At 41.7% G+C, this 26,234-nt stretch overlaps 2 protein-coding genes across 7 annotated transcripts in view; one reads left to right on the plus strand and one right to left on the minus strand.

Moving 5' to 3' along the window:
* TET1 (tet methylcytosine dioxygenase 1) overlaps positions 1 to 3,323 on the minus strand; it is a 64,010-nt gene extending 60,687 nt beyond the window's left edge. For 4 of the 5 annotated variants that reach the window (XM_052677981.1, XM_052677979.1, XM_052677983.1 and 1 more), the window contains exon 1: positions 3,120 to 3,323. The gene's annotated coding sequence lies outside the window, so the exon portion shown is untranslated. The remainder of the gene's footprint in view (positions 1 to 3,119) is intronic. The other variant, XM_052677980.1, reaches the window with a different exon arrangement.
* A 7,384-nt stretch (positions 3,324 to 10,707) lies between these two features.
* On the plus strand, positions 10,708 to 25,707 carry SLC25A16 (solute carrier family 25 member 16). Of its 2 annotated transcripts, XM_052678051.1 has the most exons (9): positions 10,708 to 10,838; positions 11,724 to 11,816; positions 14,049 to 14,182; positions 15,873 to 15,936; positions 21,265 to 21,386; positions 21,907 to 21,973; positions 22,757 to 22,919; positions 23,816 to 23,884; positions 25,494 to 25,707. In XM_052678051.1, the coding sequence occupies exons 1-9, from the start codon at positions 10,739 to 10,741 to the stop codon at positions 25,648 to 25,650; spliced, it is 969 nt and encodes a 322-aa protein (XP_052534011.1). In that variant the 5' UTR covers positions 10,708 to 10,738; the 3' UTR covers positions 25,651 to 25,707. The 2 variants fall into 2 exon arrangements, with proteins under 2 accessions (XP_052534011.1, XP_052534012.1); XM_052678052.1 differs by lacking the exons at positions 23,816 to 23,884; positions 25,494 to 25,707 and adding an exon at positions 23,490 to 23,803.
* The last annotated feature ends 527 nt before the right edge of the window (positions 25,708 to 26,234 follow it).

Raw genomic sequence — 26,234 nt, forward strand, 5'->3', positions numbered from 1 at the left:
AAAAAATATTTTTTAAAATGCTTCTCTTACTTCCATTTTCTTTGCACAGAATAATAAAAAGAAAGGAATTTTCCTTTTCATTCATTAAGATCCTGTTTCATAACTAGGTGCAAAACTTAAAAATGAGTTTTCATAAAATGGTGGCAGGCTTTATCTGACATCAGAAAAGAAAGTAAGTTTTTGAAAAAACCACAACTGTATGGGAAAAATCACACAGCTTGGACTAGCTCAGCCTGGTTTCACTACAGCCAGAATGAACCAATTTAATGCACTTTGTTTCAGTGTTTAAACTCTTTTTAAAAATCACTTGAGATTAGCCCGGTGGGGGAACAAGACCTAGGAACTTTCATGAAAGCCTTTTTAAATAACAATACACAGGTCTCAAGCAATAGGGGTCACCATTTCACTTAGAAGTTGTCATACAACTTCTTATCTACATTTTTGAATGGAGAAGCATCTCATTACCAGCAGCAAGTGTTCTAAAAGGAAGACACAACAGACACTGGAAGACAGAAACTAGAAAAGCTGACCCTATGCAATGCACGAAATCTTTTTTCAGCCCTCTTGGAACTGTATCCTATCATCTAGATGTTCTTCCCAGCTGTACTAAAGTCAGCCCGCTTTTCAATCTTGCTCCATTCTCTGTATCTACTGACTGTTTTGTACAACACTTTGTATATGAAAAGAAGGGAAATGGGTTAAGAGGAGGGAATTAGCTTTAATTTACCCTCCCCCTTCTTTAATCCTTGAGTATCCATTTGGTTTTGGTTAAGAAATAAAAACGAAACTCAGGACCAGGAACTGTTTCATGCACGCTCTCACAGAGGCTCTCCTTGGCAGCACAGCCCACTGCCTGCTGCTCACCGCCACGCAGCCTCTCGGAGCTCTCCTTCTGCAGAAACACTGCTTCAAACAGAGCTGCAGCCTCATACGCCCTTCAGGAGCTGCTTTCTGTTTTACTGTGCATACACCTGCCACCTTGCTTTCCAGGATCGTTACCACTCTTGAGCAAAATGGAGATATTTTATCCACATACGTAAAACTTCGACTTAAAACAACACTTTCCAGCAGTTTAACAGCAAACCTGGGGCAGGCACTGCAGGACGCATCTTGAAAGCAAAACCCTTTTCCTGCACATGTTCAGTAGGTTGTGCACCAAGACCTTTGCTTCATTCTACTTTTTGTCTCTCCTGGCTTCAGAATCCCACCTCTGCTCTAGGGGCAGTAGGTGCCACATGACTTAAGCAGGACTGCCCCCAAGTCCTATTTCCCCCACTGCAGGGGGAGCAGAGGGCTGCAGTGAAGCATGCACTCTGGCTCACTGAATTCAGCAGGAAGTGAGGGTATCTAGAATATTGCAGCATAATGACTTCAGTATAAACTTTTGAAACCTGCTCAGTGAGTGAATCAGGGGGAAAACACCACCACCAAAAAAAAAAGAAAACCAGTTGCAAGGAACCATGCATGCTGAAACCACAAAACCAGATTAAACCTCAAGCAAACTACTGGCAGCAGAAATCCATTGTGAAGGCTCGCGCCACATGTGTGAGCATCACTCCTTGGAGCCAGGCAGAAGCGTGCCTCCACTTTAACCTGTTCTGCACAGCCCAACACTGACCTTAATGGGGAGAAATACAAATAAGTAAAAAGATTTAATTAAGTTTTTGAGACTCATCAAATCAAACCCCTTCACCATACAGCTCCAGGTACTTACTAAATAAAAATAGCAAGTAAAAACCCCTAAGCTAATCATATTCCCCCCTTAAATATACTTTTCTGGTGCTTTAAACAGTGCCTTTCTTTCTGACAATGTTTGACTCCCTTCCTTGAAGACTTTACCTTTAAAAACAACCCTAACTGGATCACCTTATCTCAAACTCAATTAAAAGAAGGGGGAGGTGGAGGAGAGAACCTTCAGGCAAAGATTAAGCTTGGAAATTTTCAGCCTGAAAGGTGTTCTGAAATGTAAGTAATTGAAAGCAGGAGGGAGATGCTTAGACCAGCTTCAGCAACCACGGGTTGCACGACAGCCACGACAAAATACCATCAGTGGCGATTGGGAATTACTACCCAGAGAAGTTTCTACAGAAGTCCCTGATATCAGCGAGCTCCTCGGTGCTCGCCACGAATTCCTCCCCGATTACCTGCTGAGTGCAGCCCGGCCCTGCCCGCTGTCCCCGGGCCCCCTCCAGCCGGCAGCCGCCTGGCTCCCACCCCTGCACTGCCGGAGGGAGCACCGCTCGGGGGCAGAGCCTCGCTTTCTCCCAGCCGGGCACCGGGCTGCCGCCCAGCCCCATGGCCAACGCCACGCTTTCTGGATTCCATCTCCACGCTTAATTTGCGTTGACTGACATTAATGAAAACAAGGTGATTACTGCGTGGAATAGCCCTCTGCCTCTCCACGAAAGTGCCTTAAAAAGAGCACGGAGCACTACAAGGAAGAGCCATTACTCGGATGATTTTTCAAAATTATTTTTAAAGGTTCCCCCTCTAAAATTTAAAGAGACACCTTTGCCCCGTAAGCCTTCTCGGTCACTGGGAGCTCTAGCTACCCAGTTCTGCGAGTGCACGTTTCCTTGCTGCTGCAAGAAGGGCTCCGGCCGGACCCTGAGGTTGCACCGCCCTGGCCACGCGTGGCTGTGCGCGGCACCGCCGCCCGCTGCGGGAGCGGGCAGAGGCCGGGCAGAGCAGGGCAGGGGCAGGCCCGCCGAGGCTCCTCGTGGCCCCACGGCCCGCAGCGGGGCTGCAGGGGGCAGACAAAGGGGCCGAAGCTGGGGCCGCTCCCGCCGCAGCCCGGGGCTCGCCGAGGGGATGCGGCACCCTCGGAGGAGGAGAACGCAGCGCGTCCCCGCTCCCCTGCCGTTTTGCGGGAGTGGTTGAGGGTCCCGGCTCTCCGGGCTAGGTGCCCCGCTCGCCCCTCCATCGCTCCGTTTCCAGGAAGGCTCCGGCGCAGACCGGACTCGTCCTCCCCCCAGGCCGGCAGCGGCCTCCCCTCCCCGCCTCGGTTCCACACCGGGCCGAGAGAGAAGGGAGTATTGCAAAGAATAAAAAGTGTGTGGGCTGGGGGGGAGGGGGGGAAAGGGAGAAGGAGAAAGCAACGCGTCGTCCCACGTACGTACCACGGCTAACAGGAAGGGGCGACGCGGGCATGGCTGGGCTGGGCTCGGAGCGGGTCATGCTCACGCCTCGCTGCCTGTCCCCATGGCGCGGTGAGCCCAGCGCGGCAGACGGAGCCTCGGTGGCGCCGGGCCGCGAAACGTGCTCTCGGCGTCGCCCCTGGCCGGACCCTCCGGGAGGGAGCGGGGAGGGGGCGGCTCGGCGGGGCGCTCGCCGCACCGAGCCCTCTCGGCAGGCGGCAAAACGCGCCCTGGATCCCCGCGGCAGGAGCGGGATTCCCCGCCCGCCCCCGGGCAGCGGGGGCAGGCGGCAGCGCCGTGCACCCCGGGGCGGGCTCGGGGCCGGGGGAGCGGCTTCTGCGCTCCCGCCGCCCCAGGAGTGCTTGAGAGGGAGCGGGCCCGAGGCAGTGGAAGGGAGGCGGGTGGTCCGTTCCGCCTGGAGCTCTCCAGCTGAGGAGGTGACACAGAAATCACCTTTTTGCTCTTGTTTCGGCTGGAAGAGGGAGCTTCTCTCCGTCCTCCGCTCGTGGCCGAAGGGCCGTGAGGCAGCGCACCGAAGAGCGAGAAAACGGCCTTCTGCGAGGGGAAACCGTGCCTTGCTCTCCCCACCTCCACCCCTTCCATTAAAAGCCATCCATGATTTTCGGTGCTCCTTTCCCGAAGGAAGGGGCGAGCAGTATGCTTTAATATCAAGGCTGGACCACTCGTCCTTCTCCCGGGTCGTTATCACGGCAGCCTTTTGTCAGGGCGCAAAGCGGCCGCCGATCCGCTGTCCCCTCAGATGCCCCTTCAGAGAACAGATGTTGGAAATGGATCTATGAAACAATACACCCTAGCAGCACGGGTTTTTTAAAGCGTCATTATTAAATCCCTTGCTGCTTGCTATAAAGCACTTAAAATGCGAAGCAAGCCATTCAGATGCAAGTCTGCAGGGAGGTTTTTCGGCTATGTATGAGAGCAGCAGCACTGCCCATCTCCGTTCCCACAAGGATGTTCTAAACGCTCGCATTTCATTAGCTATTTTCATTTGCACACAAGAAAGGAGGCAGCAGCACAGACAGCAGCTTATTGTCACTGCCGGCTCCTGTGGGCAGTCGCTCAGTGATGGGTAACCCATCACTGGTCTGTCACCTCATCCTCTGCTCTCCTCCCCTTCCTTTCCTTGCAGTCAAAAAGGAATACTTGGGAATCATATCCAAGCTCGCAGATACTTCAGATATAATAAAGCAAACTCATATATGCCTGAATTTCATATTTGCCCGGTCAGCCTCCTCTGGCTGCTAACTTAAACTGAGTGCAGGGGTTCTCTGCTCTGACTGTAACCAGAGATTGCTTGAGTGCAGTGCTGGATATGGAGGACTCTGTCGTGCTGAAGGCCTGCCATGCTAAAAAGAACAAGAACCACAAATACATGATTTGAGAAGTAAAAACTATTGCTGTCCAAGTGCTGCACATGGCATAATTGGAAGAGAACTGGATCTTGATGGTAAAACCACACATAAGCACAGAGCATGGTTCTTGGGAAGGTGGGAATACACTGCAAGTTGTGGGCTTGGACATAAGGGTGAGAAATGAGTAACTCAGAAAAAAAGCAGCAAGATGGCAAAGGCTTGACTAGAACATAAAATATAACAGGAGCAAACAAACCACTGCACACTGCCACTGCTCTATTCAAAACTCTGCTAAAATCAAGGAAACAAATCAGAACTATCAGTTGTTCACTTTCACCAATACAAACATAGATGCTTGTGGTTTTCAATGCCAACAAGCTGGAAGGTGAGCAGCAGAAAGGAAGGATCCTATCCGGCAGTGCTAAGCCTACTACAGTAAAAGCTGAACATAAAGGTCTGTAGAAAGATTTCACAGTAATCACTGGCTGAGCAACATGAATGGTGGATGAAATTCTTTTGCTCAAATGCAAAGTGAAGCACATGGGGGAAAGATGGAAACTCTGAATTAGCCACTTCAACTCAAAATAGAGATACTGGTTCCATTACAGATAGCTCTGTAATACTCTTAAGTGTGCTCAGTAGTGTCAGGAATCATTAGAAAAAGGAGGAGAGAAAAGAAGAGGGAGCATTACTATTGAATATATTGTGCAGTTCTCATCTACATAGCTTAAAAGGGGTAAAGTACAACCTGAAAAGGCACAGGAGTGATAAGGGCACCAACAGTGTAAGGAATAGCGAAACTCTCCGAGGTTAAATGTCATACAATATGCTATATAAACAAAGCAGCATAGAAAGTATTAACAGTGATCACTGCTTCTCTGAAGCACAGGATATCAAGACAATGTATCAAATATCAGAAGACATCTACTTTTTTATAGAGTGCACTGTTAAACCATAGAACTCACTGCTACACAACATTACAGACACTAAAGTTTTTTCAAGACAACAGTAATGGGAAAGTGTTGAATCAAAATCTACTTAATGGAAGAGGGCCATTTTAGCTATGTATTACTGGAAGGTAGAAGAGTCTCTTTAAATAATAGCTCTGTATCTAATACAGCTTTCTTCCAGAGATATGCTGCTGACTGTCACAAGCAGATTCTCAGCCTAACACAGGACTACCGTATCTGTGCTTTTATCCAAAGGAATATCAAAATGATACCTGCAAAGCAGATACAACTGGACATTGAAGTATTGAAGAATAAAATGCATAAGCCTTTAGTAGCTACACATTGCTGCCATCTTTAGCACAAGAAGTCTGCACTGAGCATCAGGGAGCCACACAAGGCAGCTGCTCCCTGAGGAGCAGGGAGACAAGCACAGTCACACAACCAGCAGGGCAAGGACCACGCTGGCCAGCACCTGGTCCTGCTGTGCCCACACAAGGGAAACAGGGTAGGTCTGAGGATAGCAGGTAAATCCAGGGTCCAGCCCATCACCTGCTGAAATTGCAGGTGATGGGGCAGACCTGAGGCCAAACCAAGAAGTCAGCCTACGGGTTGTAATCAGATCCAGGGATCCAAGGAGAAAACATTACATGACATAATCTAAGTGAATGCTGGACAGAGCCCAGAGTAGACAAAAAAGACTGCCATCAAAATCCAGATCAACTGGCTCCATAGCTCTTCCAAGTATGAACTTAAATAGAAGTCCTGTGTCCATGGACAGAGCATGTGCAGAGACCCCAAACACAGCTGATCAGGGCCATGAAGGCCTGTTAGTTCTCTGACACTGAAATCAGGGATGTTGGCCCTAAATCACTCCTGTGGAGTCATCCAGATCAGATCTCCGATCATATGCTATCAATCCCATGAGGAGGGGCTAGACTTGCCTGATGCCAAACCTTAGTTAAGCCTTTCACAAACTGAAAGCCCTAGGAATTATACCACAAAGACATCTAAGCTGCTCTGCAGGGGAAAGATTGGATTTTTCCAGGTCTATGTTGGCTTTTGGGGCCAAACGATTACAATAGAAATATTATGCTGAGACATAAGAACCAGTTCCTTGTTCAATCACAAAGCATAGATTAAAGCATCTACCTTGCAAAGGCTTTCTCATATTTACTGGCTTTGCTATGAGAGAAGGCAGCTGGCCTGCTTGCAGACCAGACTTGTCCTTGAAAGCCATACGCCGTGCTGATGTGGTGCTTTGCCTGCAAGCCCAGCTGAGCACAAGCCAACCACTTTTAAAGTCTTTGTATCTGCAATACAGATAAATCACCTGCAGAACTGTCAGTTGGCAATATCTGAAAGAGAAGTCTTGAATAGCGTGTGTTTAATGCAGAAACTCTTTAATTCTAATTGTGGTTTTGACAATGACTTCCTCATTTAGTCTTTCTTGGCCTCAGTTCTGTAGATTGTATCTACCTGCGAGATAGGCAATGGAAAGTAAGTTAAGATCTGGAAGCATGCTGAATACAGTTTGCTTAAGCATTAATACTATTTTGTAAGACTGTGATTTCCTCTTCTGCCTCACTTATATTCAGATCCATTGAATCTAATCTAAATATTTTTGATTGGATATTCTTGCCCTGCAGCTGACAGATGACACATAGCAAACAAGTTTTCTAGCTATGGCCCAAGCTTTCCATGTGCCTTTGAAAATGACAACTTGAGAGTAGGCTGTAAGTCAGATGAAATGCCCTCTCTAGGGCAGTAGCTTGCCCCTATTTTCACTTTCCTTGGGAAATCTTGGGCCTTGTTTCACTGCATGACTGTCCATGAGAATATAATCACAGAATGGGTTTGATTAGAAGAGACCTTAAAGATCATCAAACCCCAACGCCCTAACAATGGTCAGGGTTGCCAACCACTAGATCAGGCTGCACGTGGTCCCATCCAACCTGGCCTTGATCCCTCCCTAGGGATGGGGCATCCACAACTCCTCTGGGCAGCCTTCTCCACTGCCTCACCACCCTCTGAGTAAAGTACTTCTTCCTAACGTTTAACCAAAATTTACCCTTCTTTATTTTAAAGCCATCCCCCCTTGTCCTAGCACTATCTGTGCAAACAGTCACTCCACTTCTTGCTTATAAGCTCCCTTCAAGTACTGGAAGGCTGGATTGAGGCCTTTCCAGAGTCTACTCTTGTCCAAGCTAAACAAAAATTATCCCTTTCCACCATGATGAACTTTCCAGCTATATGCTCTGTAGATACCAGCCTAACCACTCTGAATATCTGTTGATTATACACTGTCCAACCAATTCTTTATCTACTGAATAGTCCAGCCCTCAAATCCATACCTCTCCAACCTAGAGATAAAGATGTGTAACAGACCACAACAAAGCCCTTGCACAAATCTAGTGCATGAGAGCAGAATAACTGCTGTGCCTGGCCAACAAATGCAGTTTGGCAGTAAACACTGTGTCTACAAAGAGAGCAGCTAACGCTCTGTGCACCAGCCTGATGTTTATGGCTGCTTCAAGTCTACTGCATTTGTGCAGTAAGTCCTACTAATTTGTTCCAGAGTGTGCTAAGTGCACACCTCCTCCCCACATGTGAGCTGACAGCTCAGCTTGAGAAACTTGGTGCTACAGTATTTGCCAACTCCTTGACTGAATAGTCAAATATTTCTGCTCCTTAAAAACCTCACTGACACAGGTAGGGACTATTATGTTCCTGATTACACCAACAGGTCTTAATGGCCCTGACCAGCCACACCCGTGATCCCTACCTTGCACCCCAAGCCCAGGGCTCAACATTTTTTCCTCTTTTTTTTTTTTTTTTTTTTTAAGCTATGCTATAACTATGCTGGCTTTGTCTTTTGGCTCTGTTTCCTCTTAGATCCTTGCTGCTGGATGAGCTTCAGTCTTACCTTCAAATTTTATCTCCTACTGTTCCTGATCTGCCCTCGTGAGCAAACCTTGGATTTACTCAATCCACCTGCTCTGGGTACTGATGGAGCTGGTTCACAGCACCCAGCTCTGTGTTCTGCTGCAGGACTGTGCCCTATTGGCAAGGATCAGCCTGTGCTATGGTCGCTTTTGGCTCACTCCACCTTAGGAAGCAGCATTGCCTTATTTACTGGTTACCAGGAAGACTGAGGCAAATTATTGAGACTTGCTCAGCAATTTTCAATCTGCAAGCTATGCTTTTAGAAAAGGAAAAAAAAAAAAATCTTCAGTGTGTGCCAAGTCTTGTGTGGGAGAAGCTTTTGACTGGTGGTGGTTTTGGGTGTGAGTTGAGGCAAGTGAACAGCCAGCCAGCCAGCCAGATCATCTTTCCAGCTATATGATCTCTAAAGACCAGCCTAACTTCTCTGTATACTTGTCAACTCTACATCTGTATATTTGTTGATTTTACACTTAAATATTCCTTCCAGTTTGCAGCTATGCTCTTGAGTATCCTGGTGTTAATGCCCTCCCCTATTATACCATCAGTCTGTCTGGGAAGAATGAGTCTTACAGTAAGTGTAACCTGAAAGACATTAAATATGCTGATAACTTTTAAGAATGGGACATAAAAACAAGTCACTAGAGAAATTCTTTAAAGTGCTTACACGCTTCAAGGTAAAAAGATGAAGTGATAGCAGTGAGAATGTACATAACGAAATATTGCTGTAGATGGTCAAGAAAACAGAATTCCAGAGCACTTAATATAGACAAGTTAGTGAATTACATATTAATAAGTTTTAGGCTATGCACAAATTCACTGTTGAATGCACTCCTGTTAGTGCACCTCTGAGACATTTGGCACATAATTTCACAATATAAGCTTCTTACTTCTTTCCTAAAAAGTGTGTGGTACACACTTCTGTAACTCACAAGGTCTAGCAAAGTATCCTCCCAACACACCACACCTCTGCTGAAAGTAAGTAGCAGCCATTTATGCAGCTACCAGACCTTTCTAGTCACTTGTAAAACTACAAAATTTTCTGATGTTTGTGCTGTTGCAATGCTTCTGTGAGAAAACTGTAGGTAGCAGAAATGAAGCTTACTGCTGGAGCTGTCAAAGCATTATGATTGTGTTTCAGTGAGACCTTCTCCTGAGCAGAACCCCAAAAGAATACAAGCTGGCTGAGGTAAAACCATACCAACAGTGGCTATAAACCTGGTTACTTAACCCATAGGATAGTTGCTTTCACATTAGAGAATAACTTGATTAGATAACTTGAGCAAAAATTATGAGTTTCCCTGGTGTATTACAAACATGAGAAGGCTCAGTTAGTGGCTGCAAAGGACACGTTTCAGATTTTCCCAGCAAGAGAAGTCCTTGCACACCCTTGCTAAGTATTTTTTATGGCTGGGAAAAAAAATGCACATTGCAGCAGCCACTCCCCAAATAAGTAATGATCAAACAAAACAAAGTAAAGTTTTCCAAATGCCGCAACTTAATTTTGAAGGAATGTTAAAGGAAAAAAATACTAATTTCTGTTGAATGCAATTTGACATCAGCAGAAAGAAAAATGTTCCAGCAGATTTGTTTGGAAATTAGTTTCTTGTACAAGTGTTGACTGTTTTCTTCTTATTGAAAGACTGACCTTTAAAAAAGAGATTTTGACATGTTGAACTCTTGAAACTTGGCTTGATGAGTATGGGGCAAAAAGCGCGAGCAGTACAATGGTCACAGCATTGGCTTTCTGACCAGTGCTGTGTAGTTGTGCTGTCCTCACCTGAGGACAAACTTCTGTCATCGGCTTTTGAAAATAAACTGAAGTGAATGGCTCCTGGTAAGCCCTAAGTGTTCAGCAAAGGCGTTGCGGGCAGCTAGAAAAATCGCCAAGAAAAATGTTGACATCTGCAGAGACGATTCTGGCTTTTATCACCGTGATTGTGAAACATAACTTCTGCTGTTGCAGCACCCGCTTCCCTTTCTCATGCGTTCTGAAACTTGCGCACGGACACCGAACGTTTCCATTCTCGCAGGGTACGAAGTCCTAGGAAAGCTCGGCGCTGCAGGGCGAGGCGGTCACGTACACGCTGAAGGGACGCCTGCCACGTGCCCGAGCCTCACGGTCCGACCGAACCGAGGCGCAGTTCCCGCGAGCCTCCCCGCAGCCTCTGACGCTATCGGCAGGCGCCGCAGCGCGGCCGGGCGGCCCGGCCGTGGCTCGGCGCGGCGCGGCCGCAGAGAGGGTGCCGGGCGGCCCCGGCTCCGCCCTCGCTCCGCGGCGGCGGCCCCGCGCGGCGCCATGCGCTGCCCGCTCGCCGCCTGAGGGAACCGCCGCTGCCCTATGGCCTCCCCGGCGGCGGCGGCGGCGGGGCCCGGCGCCGCGCTGCCCCCGGGCCCGGCGCGCCGCGACTTCTACTGGCTGCGCTCCTTCATCGCCGGAGGTGGGTGCGGGCCCTCCGCAGCGCGGCGTCCCGGCCGCCTCTGCTCGGCGCTGGGCCCGTCCTGCGAGCCGGCTGGGGCAGGGCCGCTTCTGCGTCGGGGTTCCGTGACGCTCCTGCCGGGGCAGAGCGACCTCGGGAAGCGTGAGCTGTTTAAAATTTATTGTTATTTTCGCCCCTAACGCACTTGACTTCGTATAGGCGGGTAGCTTGCGTGCGTTTCGGAGTCGGTGAGAGGCCCAGCGTAGCTGCCGGCTGAGCGTGCCAAGGCCCCGTGCTGCCGTTGTGACTCCGGGGCAGCCCGCTTATCGGTGCCCCGAGAGATGCCCGGCCGTTGGGCTGCGGTGGTGCGAAGGAAGTCAAGCCAACGCCAAACCGCGCCGCCAGCTCCTTGCAGCAGAAGCACGTCGTGTTCTCCCTGCGGGTGTTGTCACAGGTGTCTTGTAACGTGGCAAGGAGGCGTGAGGTTTATTTCAGGTTTTCTCGTGCTCTCGCTGCGGTTCTTGCTTTCAGCCTGGAGCCCCAGAGGAACGTGTGCGGACGCAGGCTGCCGCTCTGGGGAGCTGCTGTGCCCACACATAGCTCGGGCTGGTACAGAGGAAGCAGGCGTTGCTCTGCGGCAGCTTTCTCTGTAATTTATTGCCGGGACCTGACTGGCCAGCCTCGGCTGTGTGGTTGAGCAGAAGCAGAGTGTGCTGATTTTCAGTCGAGCTTGAAGAGTTGTGTAGCATACTTTTAATAGGAACCTTTTGCTTTTTTGGGGGCTTTCTCAACTTACTAATTTTCTCATTACCTGCTCCATTTAAAAATAGCTTATAAAAATCTATTATTTATCTGCTGAGTCAAAGGGCTTTGGCATCCCATTGGTTTTTCTCTCCCTTTGGAAAGGTGTTGCGGGATGCTGTGCCAAAACAACCACTGCACCACTTGATCGAGTGAAGATCTTGCTGCAGGCTCATAACCACCATTACAAACATCTAGGTAAGATGGATGCTGCCTGTGTCATCAGCATTTTTGAAGTGTGGTATGTATCATTTAGGTTTGCTGATTTATTACGTGATCCGACTGTGATAAAGAGAAGTGCTGATCAGACAGTAGGTTGTTTCTGGCTGGCTCATCCCTTTGCCATATATTGTGTTAAAAAACACAACAGTGTTTGAAGAACACCCTTAAATAAGAGGCATTGAGCATGTACAGGTGGTACTGGTTGACAGGTTAGAGATGTTAGAATAATCCTTGATACTGCATAAGAGCTGTAGCTTGATCCTCTTCTTACTGAAGTCAGCAGGAGATTGGTAATCAGACGTTCAAGCTCAAGATTGTGTATATAAAAGCTGCCACCACTGGTAACTGCTATCCTTATAGGTGGTACTAGTGTGCAGGGCTTGTGGGAACAGGTGCTTTCCAGAGCCTGGAAGTCCTTGCAGAGGGGCTGGTGTTTACAGAGCCATGAGTGCTGAGACCTGCAAGACTTCTGCACTTACTGCTGCAGACAGAAGTGTGATCGATCCAAGTTGAAAAGAAAAGCGGACTTGTGCTTTGCATGGGCTGATGTGTTCAGCATCTGTGCTGCATCATGGTGAGAGAATAAACTCAGAACTGGCAGCATGTTCAGAACTAGTCTCTGTGGGGCTGTAACAGTGCCCTCTTGTGCAGAATATGGAGATATTTTATGTCATACGTTCTTCAAATGTGTTATAACTTACATTCAGAAAGTCAAGTGTGTATCAAGAAGAAATGTTTCTGATTTAGTTAATTTCTTACATGTCATGAAACTTAGAAGTTTTTATTTAAAGATCATGTTTTAAAGGCTGGAGAAATAAATATTGAAATGAAATACAAGGGTGTTACGTTAATGGAAGGAAGACAAGAGGCATATGACAGCTCGGTAACACAGTCACTTAAGTATGTATTCAAATGTGCAGCCTGACAACTGAAGGCTGAAGTAATTGGTTTGACTAATATTTTAAATTGTTATTTTCTGTTTAGTTTGTTTAGTGCCATAGCTGGCAAGCTAAGTCTTAGATTTGTTCCTACATACAGTGCTATGTGTGATTTTGATCATTAGAAATGCGTTTGACTTGAATTAATGTTCCTGTTACGTGTAGGCAAAGAAGAAAATTATGTGGATGACATACCTATTTAGTGCAGAGAGAGTAGGTTGGTTCATCATGGCCTCATAAATCTGTTTCCTGCCCTTTCTCTGTGGAGTTCATAACATTGTGGATCTCAGAGCATTTGCTGTAAGAAATAAAAACAGTATCTCATCAATTCTAGTCACAGCATAAGCATTTTTAGAGGCATGTAGTAAGTGTAAAATATTGAAGATAGATTTAATACTGTATTCTTGGAACCCCTGAAACTAACATTTGCTTGATTTAATTTTTAAATGGAAGCTTATCGTCAGCCTTCCTTGTCTTTTTTGCCTGAAAAGAAGAAATGTGTAAGCTTTTTTCAGGTTCAGCTCTACTGTTATTAAGTAGCTGTGTATGAATGTGAAAACAGATCTACTATTATATTTTTTTCCTTTACTTGAGAGAAAAAAGGCAAAAAAAACCCAGACATGTCAATTCGATAGCATTTGTGTATAATTAAAAATGGGTTCAACATAAAACTGTAGGTTTTGCCCTAACTTTGTGTGATCTTGCATTAACACCTGTTAAGAGGGAGTAGGATTGCTTCTTCTTACAATGTCTCTGGGACAGGAAGTGTAAAATGCCTAAGTTGTAAATAATGATAGTCTCAAACTTGTTTAATTAATTTCCTCAGTGATGGTATTTACTTTCTAGGTTGGCATGTAACAACAGTTGAATGTTTGCCCATTATTTTAGATATTTATTTTTATTTTAAATTGATTTTTGATTTAACTGAAATGCAACTCAGCTTGCTTCCTTCTGTTGCTAATTGTAGCTTTCGTGTGTGAATATTATCATCTGCAGGGGGATTGCTGGTAGTCAAGTAAACATGGGACTTGAGATGCAGGAATTCAGAAAGCTCACTGAATCTGGGAGGTGGGAAAGTTGGTAATAACCTTAAACCTCTTCCTTGTGTCAGTGGCTGGGCGTGGAAAAGTGCTTTTTCCACTCTCCATCGTTACATGAGCAATGAGGTTGGGCTGTATTACTGTGCATACTTTCCTGTTGCCAGTAATACTCGCTTGACTTTTTCTTCCCCAATGTAATTGTTAAATACCTCTTTTTGCATTGCTAACAGGAGTGTTTTCTACGCTGTGTGCTGTCCCCAAAAAGGAAGGTTACCTTGGGCTGTATAAAGGAAATGGGGCCATGATGATTAGAATCTTTCCATATGGTGCAATTCAGTTTATGGCGTTTGATCAATACAAAAAGGTAGTGGAATTTATTTTGTTTTCTTTTTTTCCCCTTGGTACAGTGAATACTGATATTTTTTAAGTGATAAAAACTAACACTGAAACTTCTGTGTCTTCTTATTACTCTGTACATCTTCCACAAGGTTGCTTGATTTTATATGAATCTAACCCTTAAAAATGTCAGGGCAGCAGTGAAACAGCTTGCAGTGTTTAAGGAAAACAAAATTCCCAACAGTTTTTATAGCTTTGTATTGTGTATTGTATGTGTGCCTATGCGTGTGCAAGTAAATATATATATAAAGTCTGCTGTTGTGTTACTAAAAAACAGTGCTTTGTAAATGAAATAGAAACAAAATAGAAAATGTAAGCTCTTTAATGTTTATTATACTGTGTTGGAGTTTCTTAGTACCTGATGGGTAGAATAACTTCAACTTGCAAATCTGTCTGGCTGAATGACTGTTATGTTTTACCTGAGAAATGACTGTCAGCGTAGATAAAAATGAGCTGGAAGAAAAGATATGGTCATTTCAATGGCCTGCAAAATGTGCGTGTTCCTTTCTATTCTCATGCATTTACTCTTTCCTAATGCATTCATAATAAATTCATCAACATCATTTGTGAAATGTCAGACGTTAGCATGACTGTGTTCTTAAGCTTCTATATGGTGAAACATGCAATGTTACATTAGTTGTGAGAAATTTCATATTGAAAGCACAAATTTAGTACCATTGAAGTAAATAGTAGAACCTTCACTAGAGAGTAAGTTTCAGATTGGGATTCCTTTTCCAAAAGAGCAAATTCCAGCAGGGTGATACAAAGAGCTAACTGCAGTGAGCTTGGTGTGTTCTTTTATGTGGTAATTATAAATGCTCTTGATTAAAACACTATGCTTGTTTTATGCTGTGTTGAACAAAAGAGTATGTGATATGTTTTATAAGGAGGTGGTTTAATAATCCACAAATTTCAAGAAAACATTTAATTTCATAGCACTTTCTCTTATCTATTAACAACAGACATTAAAGATGCTTTGCAGGAGAGTTTGAAAGGCAAAAACAAAACCAACAAAACAGTTCTTAAAGAGAGAACATGTGAAATAATCCTATGAATAATTCGTCATAAGATTAACCACTTCTTAATATTTCTGAGTTACTTGATGTAAGTCTGAAGGCTAGTTTCTTGCAAGACCTAATGTAGTTTAGGAAGTTCTTGTTCTCAATACTTGCTCAGTTTCCCTCTTTTTTTTTTTTTTTTAAATGCAGTTGAATTCATAAAAGTTTCCTTATTAGAGTAAGTTTCACATGCTCTGCACGAGAAAACAGTTTTTCTTATTAAATGTGTAAGTCTTCAACTTTGCTCAGTGTTCTTTGCACCCTATAATGTGAAAGAGATAGTATGCAGTTTGCCTTGGTTGAACCAGGTTAATAACTCAAAAAGCAGTCAATAAGCTTCTGAAGTACAAATAATTTCAACTGATCATTCTGCCTAGCTAGAGGAATGTTGGTCCTCTGGTGTCCTTAGTAGGAAATTGGTACCAACCTAAATTTTCAAAAAAGTTTTTAGCAGTGATTAAGTGCTCTGGTTTGAGTTTGTAGAGTTGTAAACTTGTTATAGGAGCCACAGAGTTTGCATTCATGTGCTGGTAAAACGTTGTGATGCATTTCCCTGTATTTACTCCTATAAAACTGTCACAAATGTTCCATATTTTGTAGGTAATAAAGAAGCACCTTGGGATTTCAGGGCATGTGCATCGATTGATGGCTGGATCCATGGCAGGTATAGCTTTGGACTTGCATTTCAGACATCCTTTTCACTGAAAAGTCAATGTTTATTCAGAGGGTTATTTAATAAGTTTTCAGGTCTAACTTTTGCAAATTTGTATTGAGTAAAAATACTTGTAAATGGTTCATGTAACAGGTACCTAATTGAAAAATGTGTATTCTTTGAAATTGTTCAAACACTGAATTCCCTGCTGAAATGTAAAGCGTGATATTTGTGGTGTTCATTGTGGCTTCTGAAAAATGAACAATCCAAGTGCCATCAGGATGAAGAATAAAGATGGAGGTTTTATCAGAATTGGCTCATCAGCCAGTCAGCCATTGCTGTTAAGTTGAACGTGAACCCAGAAAAGTTGAGAGATTCTTTTGGTTTCCCAGAAATGTTTATATTTTTGATCTGCGACGTAGGAATTTGTGCAGTAGCAATAGGAAAAAATGATTGTAAGCTGCCAGTATATGAAGTGATTGTATGTGTCTGTTCTTCTCCTGCTGGTCATTTCTCAGCCAAAGTAGCTCAGAGTAAACAGAGGAAGTTAAACAGTAGTGAGCAAATTTTTGGTCAGCATGGTTCTTTGTATGTGTTTTGACATCGTAAAGCAGTGTTTATACTGTCCATTGACAGTCCTTCATTAGCTCTGATGTATGAAAATGTAGCTTCTTTTTGAGGGGGAGAAAAGGAAAAAACAAATGCAACTATTAGTTAAATTAGAAAGAAGCATGAAAGCATTTTGTTTTGCATGCCATCTGAGAAAAGGGTAAGAGAATGAAGAGAGGCAATTCAGAGATCTTAAAATCTAGGAAAACTTGGAAAAATCAGTTAACCCTGTCAGTGTTGACATGCAGGAATTCATAGATAATTCATAGATAAATTTCTAGGATCTGGTGTAGCTTTGAGTAATTTTCTAGTTAAGTCAGTTTTGTGTGGTTAGAGTGACAGAAGTAAAATCAATATACATTGCTGTCTGGTAACCTTGATCAAATGACATGAGTAATGTGGTACATTCTACCAGTAGTATGAGCTAGACATAGGTGTGCAGTGAAAATGAATAGAGCACACAGGTAGAGTAATATCATGACATTGCTGAGTATAAGTAAGGTATTTGTTTACCAGGTAGCACTGGCATTAGATAAGGAGGGTTTGTATGCCAGCAAAATACAGGGGAGGAAAATGTTACCAAGAAGAGCATAGCCCAGAATTTTAGATGTACGAGTTCTCTGGAATTGCAAGCGAGATGAGAAGACTTTTAAAAGCAGCTAGAGATATTTCTTGTTTTAACTCCCACGACTTAGGGCGCCTGTAAGGGGATGTTATTTTGCTTCATCCGTATTTAAATAACTAAAGGAGAATGCGCTTCATGCACCTTAGTGTTGGTGGAGAGAAGTCTTTACAGTTTCACAAGGGGTAGGGCTGTGCAGCTGAAAATGGCAAGGTATTCCTTTTTGTCCCTGTTGTGCCCAGCTGCCTGCATTCACATGAGTGCATGATACAGTTACTTAAATCTTGCTTGTGTCAGTGTTTCCAACATTGCTAACAATCATCAGACCCGAATCAGCTTCAAAATGGTGGGAAACTTTTTAGTATCTTTTGTAACTGATAAACGGGATCAAAGGCTTATCCACAGGGAAAGGCAAGGCGGGGAGGTAGTGGAATGAGAGTCAAGAAGAAGCTATTGTAATGCATACGTTTAAGGAGGCCGAGCTAAAGTTACTGGGGAAACTTCAACTCTGAATTTCCTGAGTCTTGTGTGATTCAAATTTCAGCTGTAACACCTCATTAACAGATAAATTACTTATAACTGCTTTTAAGTAAAAGCAGAGCTGAGGAGAAGACAGAGAAATCATAGATGTTAGTAGGGTCTAGGAAACGAAGTAGTCTGCTAATGCCTGTATTACAGAAAGGCTTTGCAACTCTGAATCTTTCAATTTTCCTGCAGAAAAAAAGTGAAGTAAAATACAGAAATGCCTGTTTTTCTCCCCTGCATTTGATTAACCAGGGAGGAAAAAAAAAAAAAGCCGAAAAACCAAAACACACAAACGAACTGACAAAGACCCTAATACAGGAAGCCTGGTGGTTGTTGTTTGATTTTGTTTTACTTAATAAATGCAATTGGAAAATGCTGTGGATTAGGAGAATAATGCGATGTCAATTTTAAATGGGACGTAAATAAGTCATTTAGTCGAGTCAACATTTTAAAACAAACTGAGTCTACTTTTTCAGGTGCAATTTAGCAAGAAATACAAGCAGGTGCTAAGTGTCTAGACATACCTGGACTTGTAAATCATGCAGTTCTATGACCTGTCTGATGCATGTTCTTTGTCATCAGCTTTTTCTGTCTTCATATAGTTCATGAAGCTTTGCTTTTTACGAACATGCTTTCTTGATAAATTAATCTCTTTTATACTTGTGAAGGAATATGTCTCCTGCAGTTGAAGGCTTTGACTTCTGTTTGTAGTTTTTGAAACTGTACACCTTAGAATAACTTGGTAGTACTAATTTGGTCTATGCAGAGCGTGATGTAGAATTCAGAAAAACATGTGCATCAAATATATTTGCGATACCTGATCTTTGTAAGCCTGTTTCACTTGTTATTTCTTCACCCTGGGTATTTTATTTTTTATTTCAAGGAAAGAAAATGAGGAATAGTAGGGAAATTGTGAGACAGCTATTTGCCTATACAGCTACTCTCATTGTCAACTTCCAAAGCATGGACCGTCTAATACCTGTTGTGCTTCATTTGTGCTAAGCCTCAGTAGAAGTTTGCGTAACCCAGTATCTTGTCCCCAAGAGTGGTCAGAGGTGCTTGAAGAAGTGATTCAGTAAAATGTTCTCTCTGTGACAATTTTTTTACTTCAGCGGGGTAGGGACTTCTGAGTCAACGTTTGCAATGAAAAAGTTGCTGTATTTGAAGAAAGTAGTACCTTAGAGGAGGAGGAATGGTATTTGTCCTATTAGGATTACTTCAAATAAGATTTCAGATAAGATATCTTCAGATAAGATAAGATGGGATTTGCTGTACCTGTCTCTGAACTGGGCAGAGACTTCCAACTCTGTCCTGTTAAACCAACCATGGGAGAGATTTCTGGATAGACTTAGATTAGTTGAAAAGCATTGCTTCCTCGGGAGAGAGAATCAGCCTTAAGGTGTTCTGGTCTGTCTTCTGTTAAGTCATAGTCTTTAGGGAGCAGAGATGAGATTAGCATTTTTGTAAACTTCTCCAAACCTGACTACTGTTCCTCACAGAGAGATGATGTCTCTCCTGAGCCTCAAAGGAAGTGTGAATCCTTCATGTTCATAACATTCAGCTCTTATGAAAAGTAAGCAGTAACATGCCACTTTGACTTGCTTCAGGAAAGCATATTTTGTAGCTTTTTCAAACTGCAAAGGTTAGAAATCCTTTTTTTTTTCTTTTTTTTTTTCTTTTCCTCTCCAGAGTCCATCTCTACACAATTTTAAAATAAAGTGAAAAAATGAGTCCTATTTAAAGGTCCTGTTTAGTGGATATGACTTCTTTCAGTCCAGTCTGATTTTTTTCTTCTGACTTGTGCTGTTTTTGGACTTAGTGTTGAGTATTAGTACTTCTACTAACTCTTGGTTGGTCTGTTTGCTTGTCTTTGTACAGAGAATATTCCTGGATGCTTATCAGTGCATGACATGAAAAAAGAAGGGGGATAAGTTTGTGTTTTGTATTAGGATAACTTTCTTGTGAATTCTTTAAGCTCCATAAAAGCCTTTTCTTTTTTTCCACTCTTTTATTGAAATTGCTTCAATTGTCAATTTTACAGTATTTCTGGACATCTTGGAAAATTCCTTGTGAAAAGGGTGCAGGGATTGAATTTAATAATGTAGGTCAGTGGAAAGAGTCCTAAGATTGCTCTGGTGTTTTGCAGCTTCCAGCTTTTGAATCCTGTGGGTGAGACTGTATCAAAAATCAACTGCAGTTGCCTGCTTTTTTTTGTGTGGAGGAACGGTCCAAAATATCTAAAAAGATGTTTTTTGTCTTCTAGAATAAATGTTACTGGTAGGAAACTCCAGAAAGACACAAACTCAGTTGATGGTTGACCAGTATCAGCTTTTTCCATAGCCTCTTCATAGTGTTCTTCTTTTTTTTCCTAACCCCCATTTGATGTTGATGTTTTATGTCAAGATCCTCCTGCCACTATTCAGCGATTGTTCTCTCTCCGGATATGAAAGTTAGCACACTTTGCTGAAACAGCTGTTGTTTTTTTAAATCTTTCTTTCAATTTCATCTCTTTCCTGTTGTGGCTTTCTCTTGACCTTATGCAAGAGGTGGGAAATTGTGCACGTACAAAAAGAGATATGATTAACAGACTATTAAAGCTTGAGAGGAAGTGCAGTTACCTACCAGTGCTCAAAAGGTGCTCATCTTCTGTAGGGTCAATTTTAAGGGTGTTCTTTAGATACAGAAGAGCAGCTGCTAGAAAGCAAAATGTAAATCACAAACACTTTTGCTTTCTTTCTCTCTTTTTTTCAGTTGTTTTATTTTTATCAGTGCCAGTGTTAGAACACCAGAAAATAATCTGTTTTTAATAATCTGTTTTAACCATTCCCTCCGTATAATTTGACAGTAACTGAGTGGCTTAACTCAAAGACTAGCAGTAGTAAGGACTTGGTGTTCAGGTAACTGTTAGAGGAGTTATTCTTTGTACTAGAGGTCTGTTTACAAAATGATAAGTTGACTCCTAAGATTTGATTTTTTTTTTTTTTTTTTTTTAGCATCTTGTTAAGTCTAGAAATAGCTGTTTTAGTTAAAGCTTGAAAAACAGGTAGTGTAATGTGAACTATAAAAATACAGCAATGCAGTGCAGTTCAGTACTCTTCATGACTAGGCTCCTGAATGGACTTAAATACTGTATTTTCAGGTGCAATAAATAAATACATCCAGTAATCACATATTTGAATTTTGACACAAGTTTTTGGAAGTTAAACATATTAATGGTGCTTCATTTATTTACTAGATAATGTAGGATTAGATTTTGTGATTGCAGTCCAGTAAAGGCTGATGCACTTGACTAGCCATATGTTTGTGAGCTATGAAGAAGACTCCTTATGTGAAACAGTTAAGTCTGTAATCAAGGCATAAATGTGCAGCTTCAGTGAACACCAAGTATAAACATAAATCCTTTGTGTGTTGCTGAGGTTCCTGTTTGATAAGTGGGTTTTCAAGTACTTTTTCAACAAAATAATCTTGTGTATGTTATTACATTCACTGCCACAAAAGGAAATTCTGATTTTCAAAATAATCCTAGAAACAGATAAGGTGTAGGTGAGTTTTGTTTGCTTGTTTTGTTTTTGTTTTTAATAAAGGTATTACAGCAGTGATTTGTACTTACCCTCTTGATATGGTTAGAGTTCGTCTGGCATTCCAAGTAAAAGGGGAACACAAGTACATGGGAATTATCCATGCATTCAAGATGATTTACACAAAGGTATTTTTTCTTTTAATCTTCAGTCCTATGAAAGCAAAATATACTCTTTAAATGATGTTGCACTGCACTGAAATTAATTACCTAGTGGAAAATGAGTTCACTGCGTGCGCACATTGAACTTAATGTAAAAAATTATCTGGATGCTTCCTTCTACTTAGGCTGCTAAGATGGAGCTAAGACTTATATAAGTGGGAGATGAAAACAAAGAAAAGTTGTTTTTCAGTAGCACATAGAAGTGTTACCAAAATATTTGGGGAGGAGGGATATGTGTAATGCCAAAATGTCTCGGAGGTTATGATGCTGGATGCAGATTTTTTTTCATTTTCCCTTCTGTATCTCCTGTGGAGCTAGGTAGTTGTCCCATCAATTCTTCAGACACAAGAAATGCAACTTGGTTTTAGCTCCTTGTTGCTACGTGATGCTAGTCAGATTGCTGTTGTGAATCTGTACAAACAGATGTGTAGTTTAAGACATTTATTGTATTTCTTGCCACAAATGTGAATGTATTTTTCTTTCAAAGGAAGGTGGTTTTAGTGGGTTCTACAGAGGGCTGATGCCAACTGTGGTAGGAATGGCTCCATATGCGGGTAAGTTAAAAACAGAACACAGAAATCCCTCAGCATTTATGTGCACTACTAAATTTGCTTAATATATTTGCACATCAAATTAAGTAGCTTACATTAAAATGAAGGCTTTTTATTTTACTGAAAGGAGAGCTAGAAGCATTTGTGGATGTTCAGTCTTTACCTAAATTGATCAGTGTGTGTTGAAGTCCCTTCAGTAGGCAAAATTTAGGTTTTCTTGAAATCAGGAGTGAAAGAGAGAAAGTAGTGGTTCTTTTGTCTGCTTCCCAGTTTTACCCCACAAAAGGTGTGCAGGTTGTCTCTCCCACATAGATCCGTAAGAGGGCAGAGCCCTGTAGATAGTCGAGTCTTAGAGGCTCTCTATTGGCTCCATCTCCTGGTGACTTCTGTATAAATACTTAGCCAAGCTAAAGCAGTGGATGACGTGGGATGGAGGAACATCAGAAATGACTGCTGAAACTGCACTCATCTTTAGATGATGAGACTCGTTTTTTGGTTAAACAGATCTTAGGGGTTACTTTTAACAGCAAACCAGTAATTTGAAAGCCACAGTTGAGTTATTTAAAGCACTCTTAATGCTAATTATAACCAGTAACTAATTTGAACAGAAATTATGGTAAAGCTCTAAGTATTATTTATCTGTTTCTCTTACTTAAGAAAAACTTCTAATAGGATTGGAAAATAACTTATTTTTGTAATTGCAGCTTTTTGTTTATGATGATGATAAGTACATCAACAAATATTTTGCTCTGTTATGAAAGTACATAAAATTAAATTTCCTTTTAGGTTTTTCTTTTTTTACCTTTGGTACCTTAAAGAGCATTGGACTTGCTCAAGCACCTAACTTGCTTGGACGGCCTTCCTTAGATAATCCCGATGTCTTAGTTTTGAAAACACATATAAATCTGCTGTGTGGTGGCATAGCTGGAGCAATAGCTCAGACGATATCGTAAGTTTGGGTATTGATTGTTATTTTTTTTATATAGATATTTGTTCTAGAAAAAAGTGTTTTGTCTGAGAATATGATTTTTTAAAAATAAGTCTAGTGTCAATAAGGTTTTTTTTCAGTCAGACTGTGATTCAGTTATTTCATATCGTTTCACTTAATAAATATCTAATCCTCAGCAGCTGTAAAGATAAATGCACTGAGTCAATTAAAACAAACAGACAAAACTAAAATCAGCTGGAATCTTGTTTGGGATGCTATGAAATTTGGACCATTAACGTCATTTGCGTAACTGTATTATTCCAGTTTATTTTAAGATGGTATAACCTGCAAACTCTAAGAATTGGAAAAAGAAAGCCTAAGATGTTGTGCTTGGCATTACTTTCTTATTACTTTGCCTGTTTCCTCCATTCTCATACTGTCCTTGCCATGTTTTCTTTTGGCCACAAATCAAATCGATCTGGTAGACTTCTATGGCATCAGTTTTTCACTGAATCACTCACTGCATTACATTACATATGTAACATGCATTTTCTGTTAATCTTTAAACTGTTTATTTTATTTTTGCTTCAGGCGTCTTCTCCCTCCAGTGTTTTACAGACTGTTTTATACTCTCATCTGATCTTCATGTGTCTTCCTTACTCGTGCCAAATGGAATATATTAAGAGATCTGATTTGCTGGTTTTGGTTGTATAGAGGGAGTCTCCCTTTTTGGAGAACTTTCAGCTGTGTTGAGAATCTAAGCCGAATTCATGACTCATTGAAAAGGGAGATTGGAGTTTGTAGATGGACTCTTTATATATATATATATATAAATTAAAAACAAACAAACAACACAACAGTATTTGTATAGTCATCACACATCTAGTTGAACTGCTGTTCAAATATCTCCTGTGTAGATATCCCCTTGATGTAACTCGCAGGCGAATGCAGTTAGGAGCAGTTCTCCCGGACTCTGAAAAGTGCCTGTAAGTATTTTCTTTTCACCTTCAGTAACTGAATTCTTTGATATCTGAGTGATGTTGCATTCTTGGTTTAAAAGGTTTTTTTTTTCTTTTTTTTTTTAAAAAAAAAAAAACAAAAACAAAAACGTTCCTGTGCTGTTGATTTCTTCATGCTTTTAGTGAGATGTGTTACGTTTCCACACAGTTGGACAAAAGCTGAGGTTCAAAAAGAAACACCAAAATTGAAGTACACTTTTGTGTTGCTACTAATACTGTATATGAAAAGATGTTATGTGCCTTTTTACTCAACTAACTGATCCTTAGCATCACTAGGATTCCTGAGGGACAAACTACCTGCTTCTACTGCTTTAATACTGCTGTAATACTGCTTTATTTAACCTGCTTGATTAACCTCAATTACAGTAACATTGCACACACTGATTGTAGTTGGAGTTCCTACACTTTTTTAGTTACATGCGTGAGTCCAGTAGAGGATGAAGTATCATAATATTCTTAAAATCATAGTATTAAATTAGGCATCATGGTGGAAAACATTCTGAGCTTCAAACTGTTTTTCATTAGCAGAGTAAGGTTTTCCCCTTGACTGCTTTCTAGTCCAGGTGCTTCTAAAATAAGAATGTGCTAATTGTCCTTGGATTTTGCTTCCTGCATTTGTGAGAACTCACATTTTTACAATTAGACTTTCCCACTTAACAATTCTGTTATGATTGTTTGGAGAGAGTAGGATAGTAGCCATTTATCTTTAGAGGATGGTAGATTAATAGAAGAAGGAAACCTTGAAGTTTTGAAGCATATTGAAGATGTTTTCAAGGAGTAATAATTTTAATAGCTTGGAAATGTTGAGCATCTTACAGATTTTTACTCAAAGGCTTTGCATTTTAATGACTACTTGTTCAGTTTCAGTACAGGTATGTGAGGAAAATCTTCCTGCTTGCATAACTACTGCAAATTGTATTTCAAATAAGGTCAAATATCGTATTTCACACAAGTTGTTGCCTTTATCTCAAGAAGAAACAGTTTTTGCTTGGAGCAGGGAGGCTTACACATGCGAGTTATAGAATACAGGGCTAAACAGAAACTTTATCTGCAGAAATTTAATGTGTGATCCTGTGCTCAAACAAACAAACAAAAAGAATGGGATGCAAAACCTGAATACTGATGATTAATGTAAGAAGTGTGCACTGCCGTGGGCAAATTTGTTTTTGTTAGTCCATATTACAAAGGAATAATATTAAACTATTGTCGTCTTCTGTAAGACAAAAATGGTGCTTCTCAACTTCTTCCTGACAGATAGAGAATAATGTGTAGTCACCATTCTGGTGTAAAATTTCTGATTATGTCTTTTAGGGCAGATTATTTTTAGGCTGAAGCTTCTTTAGATGGAACTGCACCATCCTCTTTCCAGTTTCCAGCCTTTGAGCCCAGATTTCTGGCAGAAACTCAGCCTGTTTTATGAGTCCTAAAAGGATTGTCGTGCTCTGCTATATGGAGTCTCATGTTTTTCCATATGTCACTTTTAAGAACCAAGTAAAAGAACGTCTTATATTTAAGAAAGTGACTCTAACTGTCGAATGTGTATATTCAATAATGATCCAAGTTCCTGTTTTTCCAGTACAATGGTGCAGACACTGAAATACGTGTATCAACAACATGGAATACGAAGAGGACTGTACCGTGGTCTGTCACTGAATTACATTCGTTGTATCCCTTCCCAGGCTGTGGCTTTTACCACGTATGAACTTATGAAACAATTCTTGCGCCTCAACTGAACTTTTTTAAGCTTTAATGTAAAAGTTACGCTGGTGAATAAACTACTTGAAGTTAAATATATATTGTGGCACTGCTGTTGTCGGACAACTTAATTTTAATTGCCAAGATTTAATTAAATTGTAGTCAAACTAGGAGACAGATCATAATAAGCATTAGTTAGCGAGAAACGTTTTTTGCACTTAATCTTATAGGCTTCATTAGATAAACCTTAAGAACTGCACAGTTTTAAAATTACACCCACATTTTATAGAGGTTTCAAGCTGTTAGTTGTTTAGCTTTATCACCATTCCAGGAGTTAAACACATGATTATATTGCTTTCTGAGCTACTCGTTAGACATCTGTTCTTCCTTAACATTTTAATTGATTAAATTTATTTGAATAAAATGGAACAGTTTTCTTATTCAACTACTTGCCAACTCTGTTGAAGCTGAACTTGGTAGACCACAACTTAACCATTTTTTCTTTTTGCCTTTTGTACAAGTTGTCTGTATGTTAAGAACAAAGCATGTATCTTCGTGTGGGTATATATGGGAGTTTTTTCAGCCTCTTCAATAACAAATGATGAGATGTATTTAAAATCAT

Source organism: Tympanuchus pallidicinctus, unplaced genomic scaffold, assembly GCF_026119805.1.
Source record: "Tympanuchus pallidicinctus isolate F22 unplaced genomic scaffold, pur_lepc_1.0 scaffold16, whole genome shotgun sequence".
NCBI classification, from domain to species: domain Eukaryota; kingdom Metazoa; phylum Chordata; class Aves; order Galliformes; family Phasianidae; genus Tympanuchus; species Tympanuchus pallidicinctus.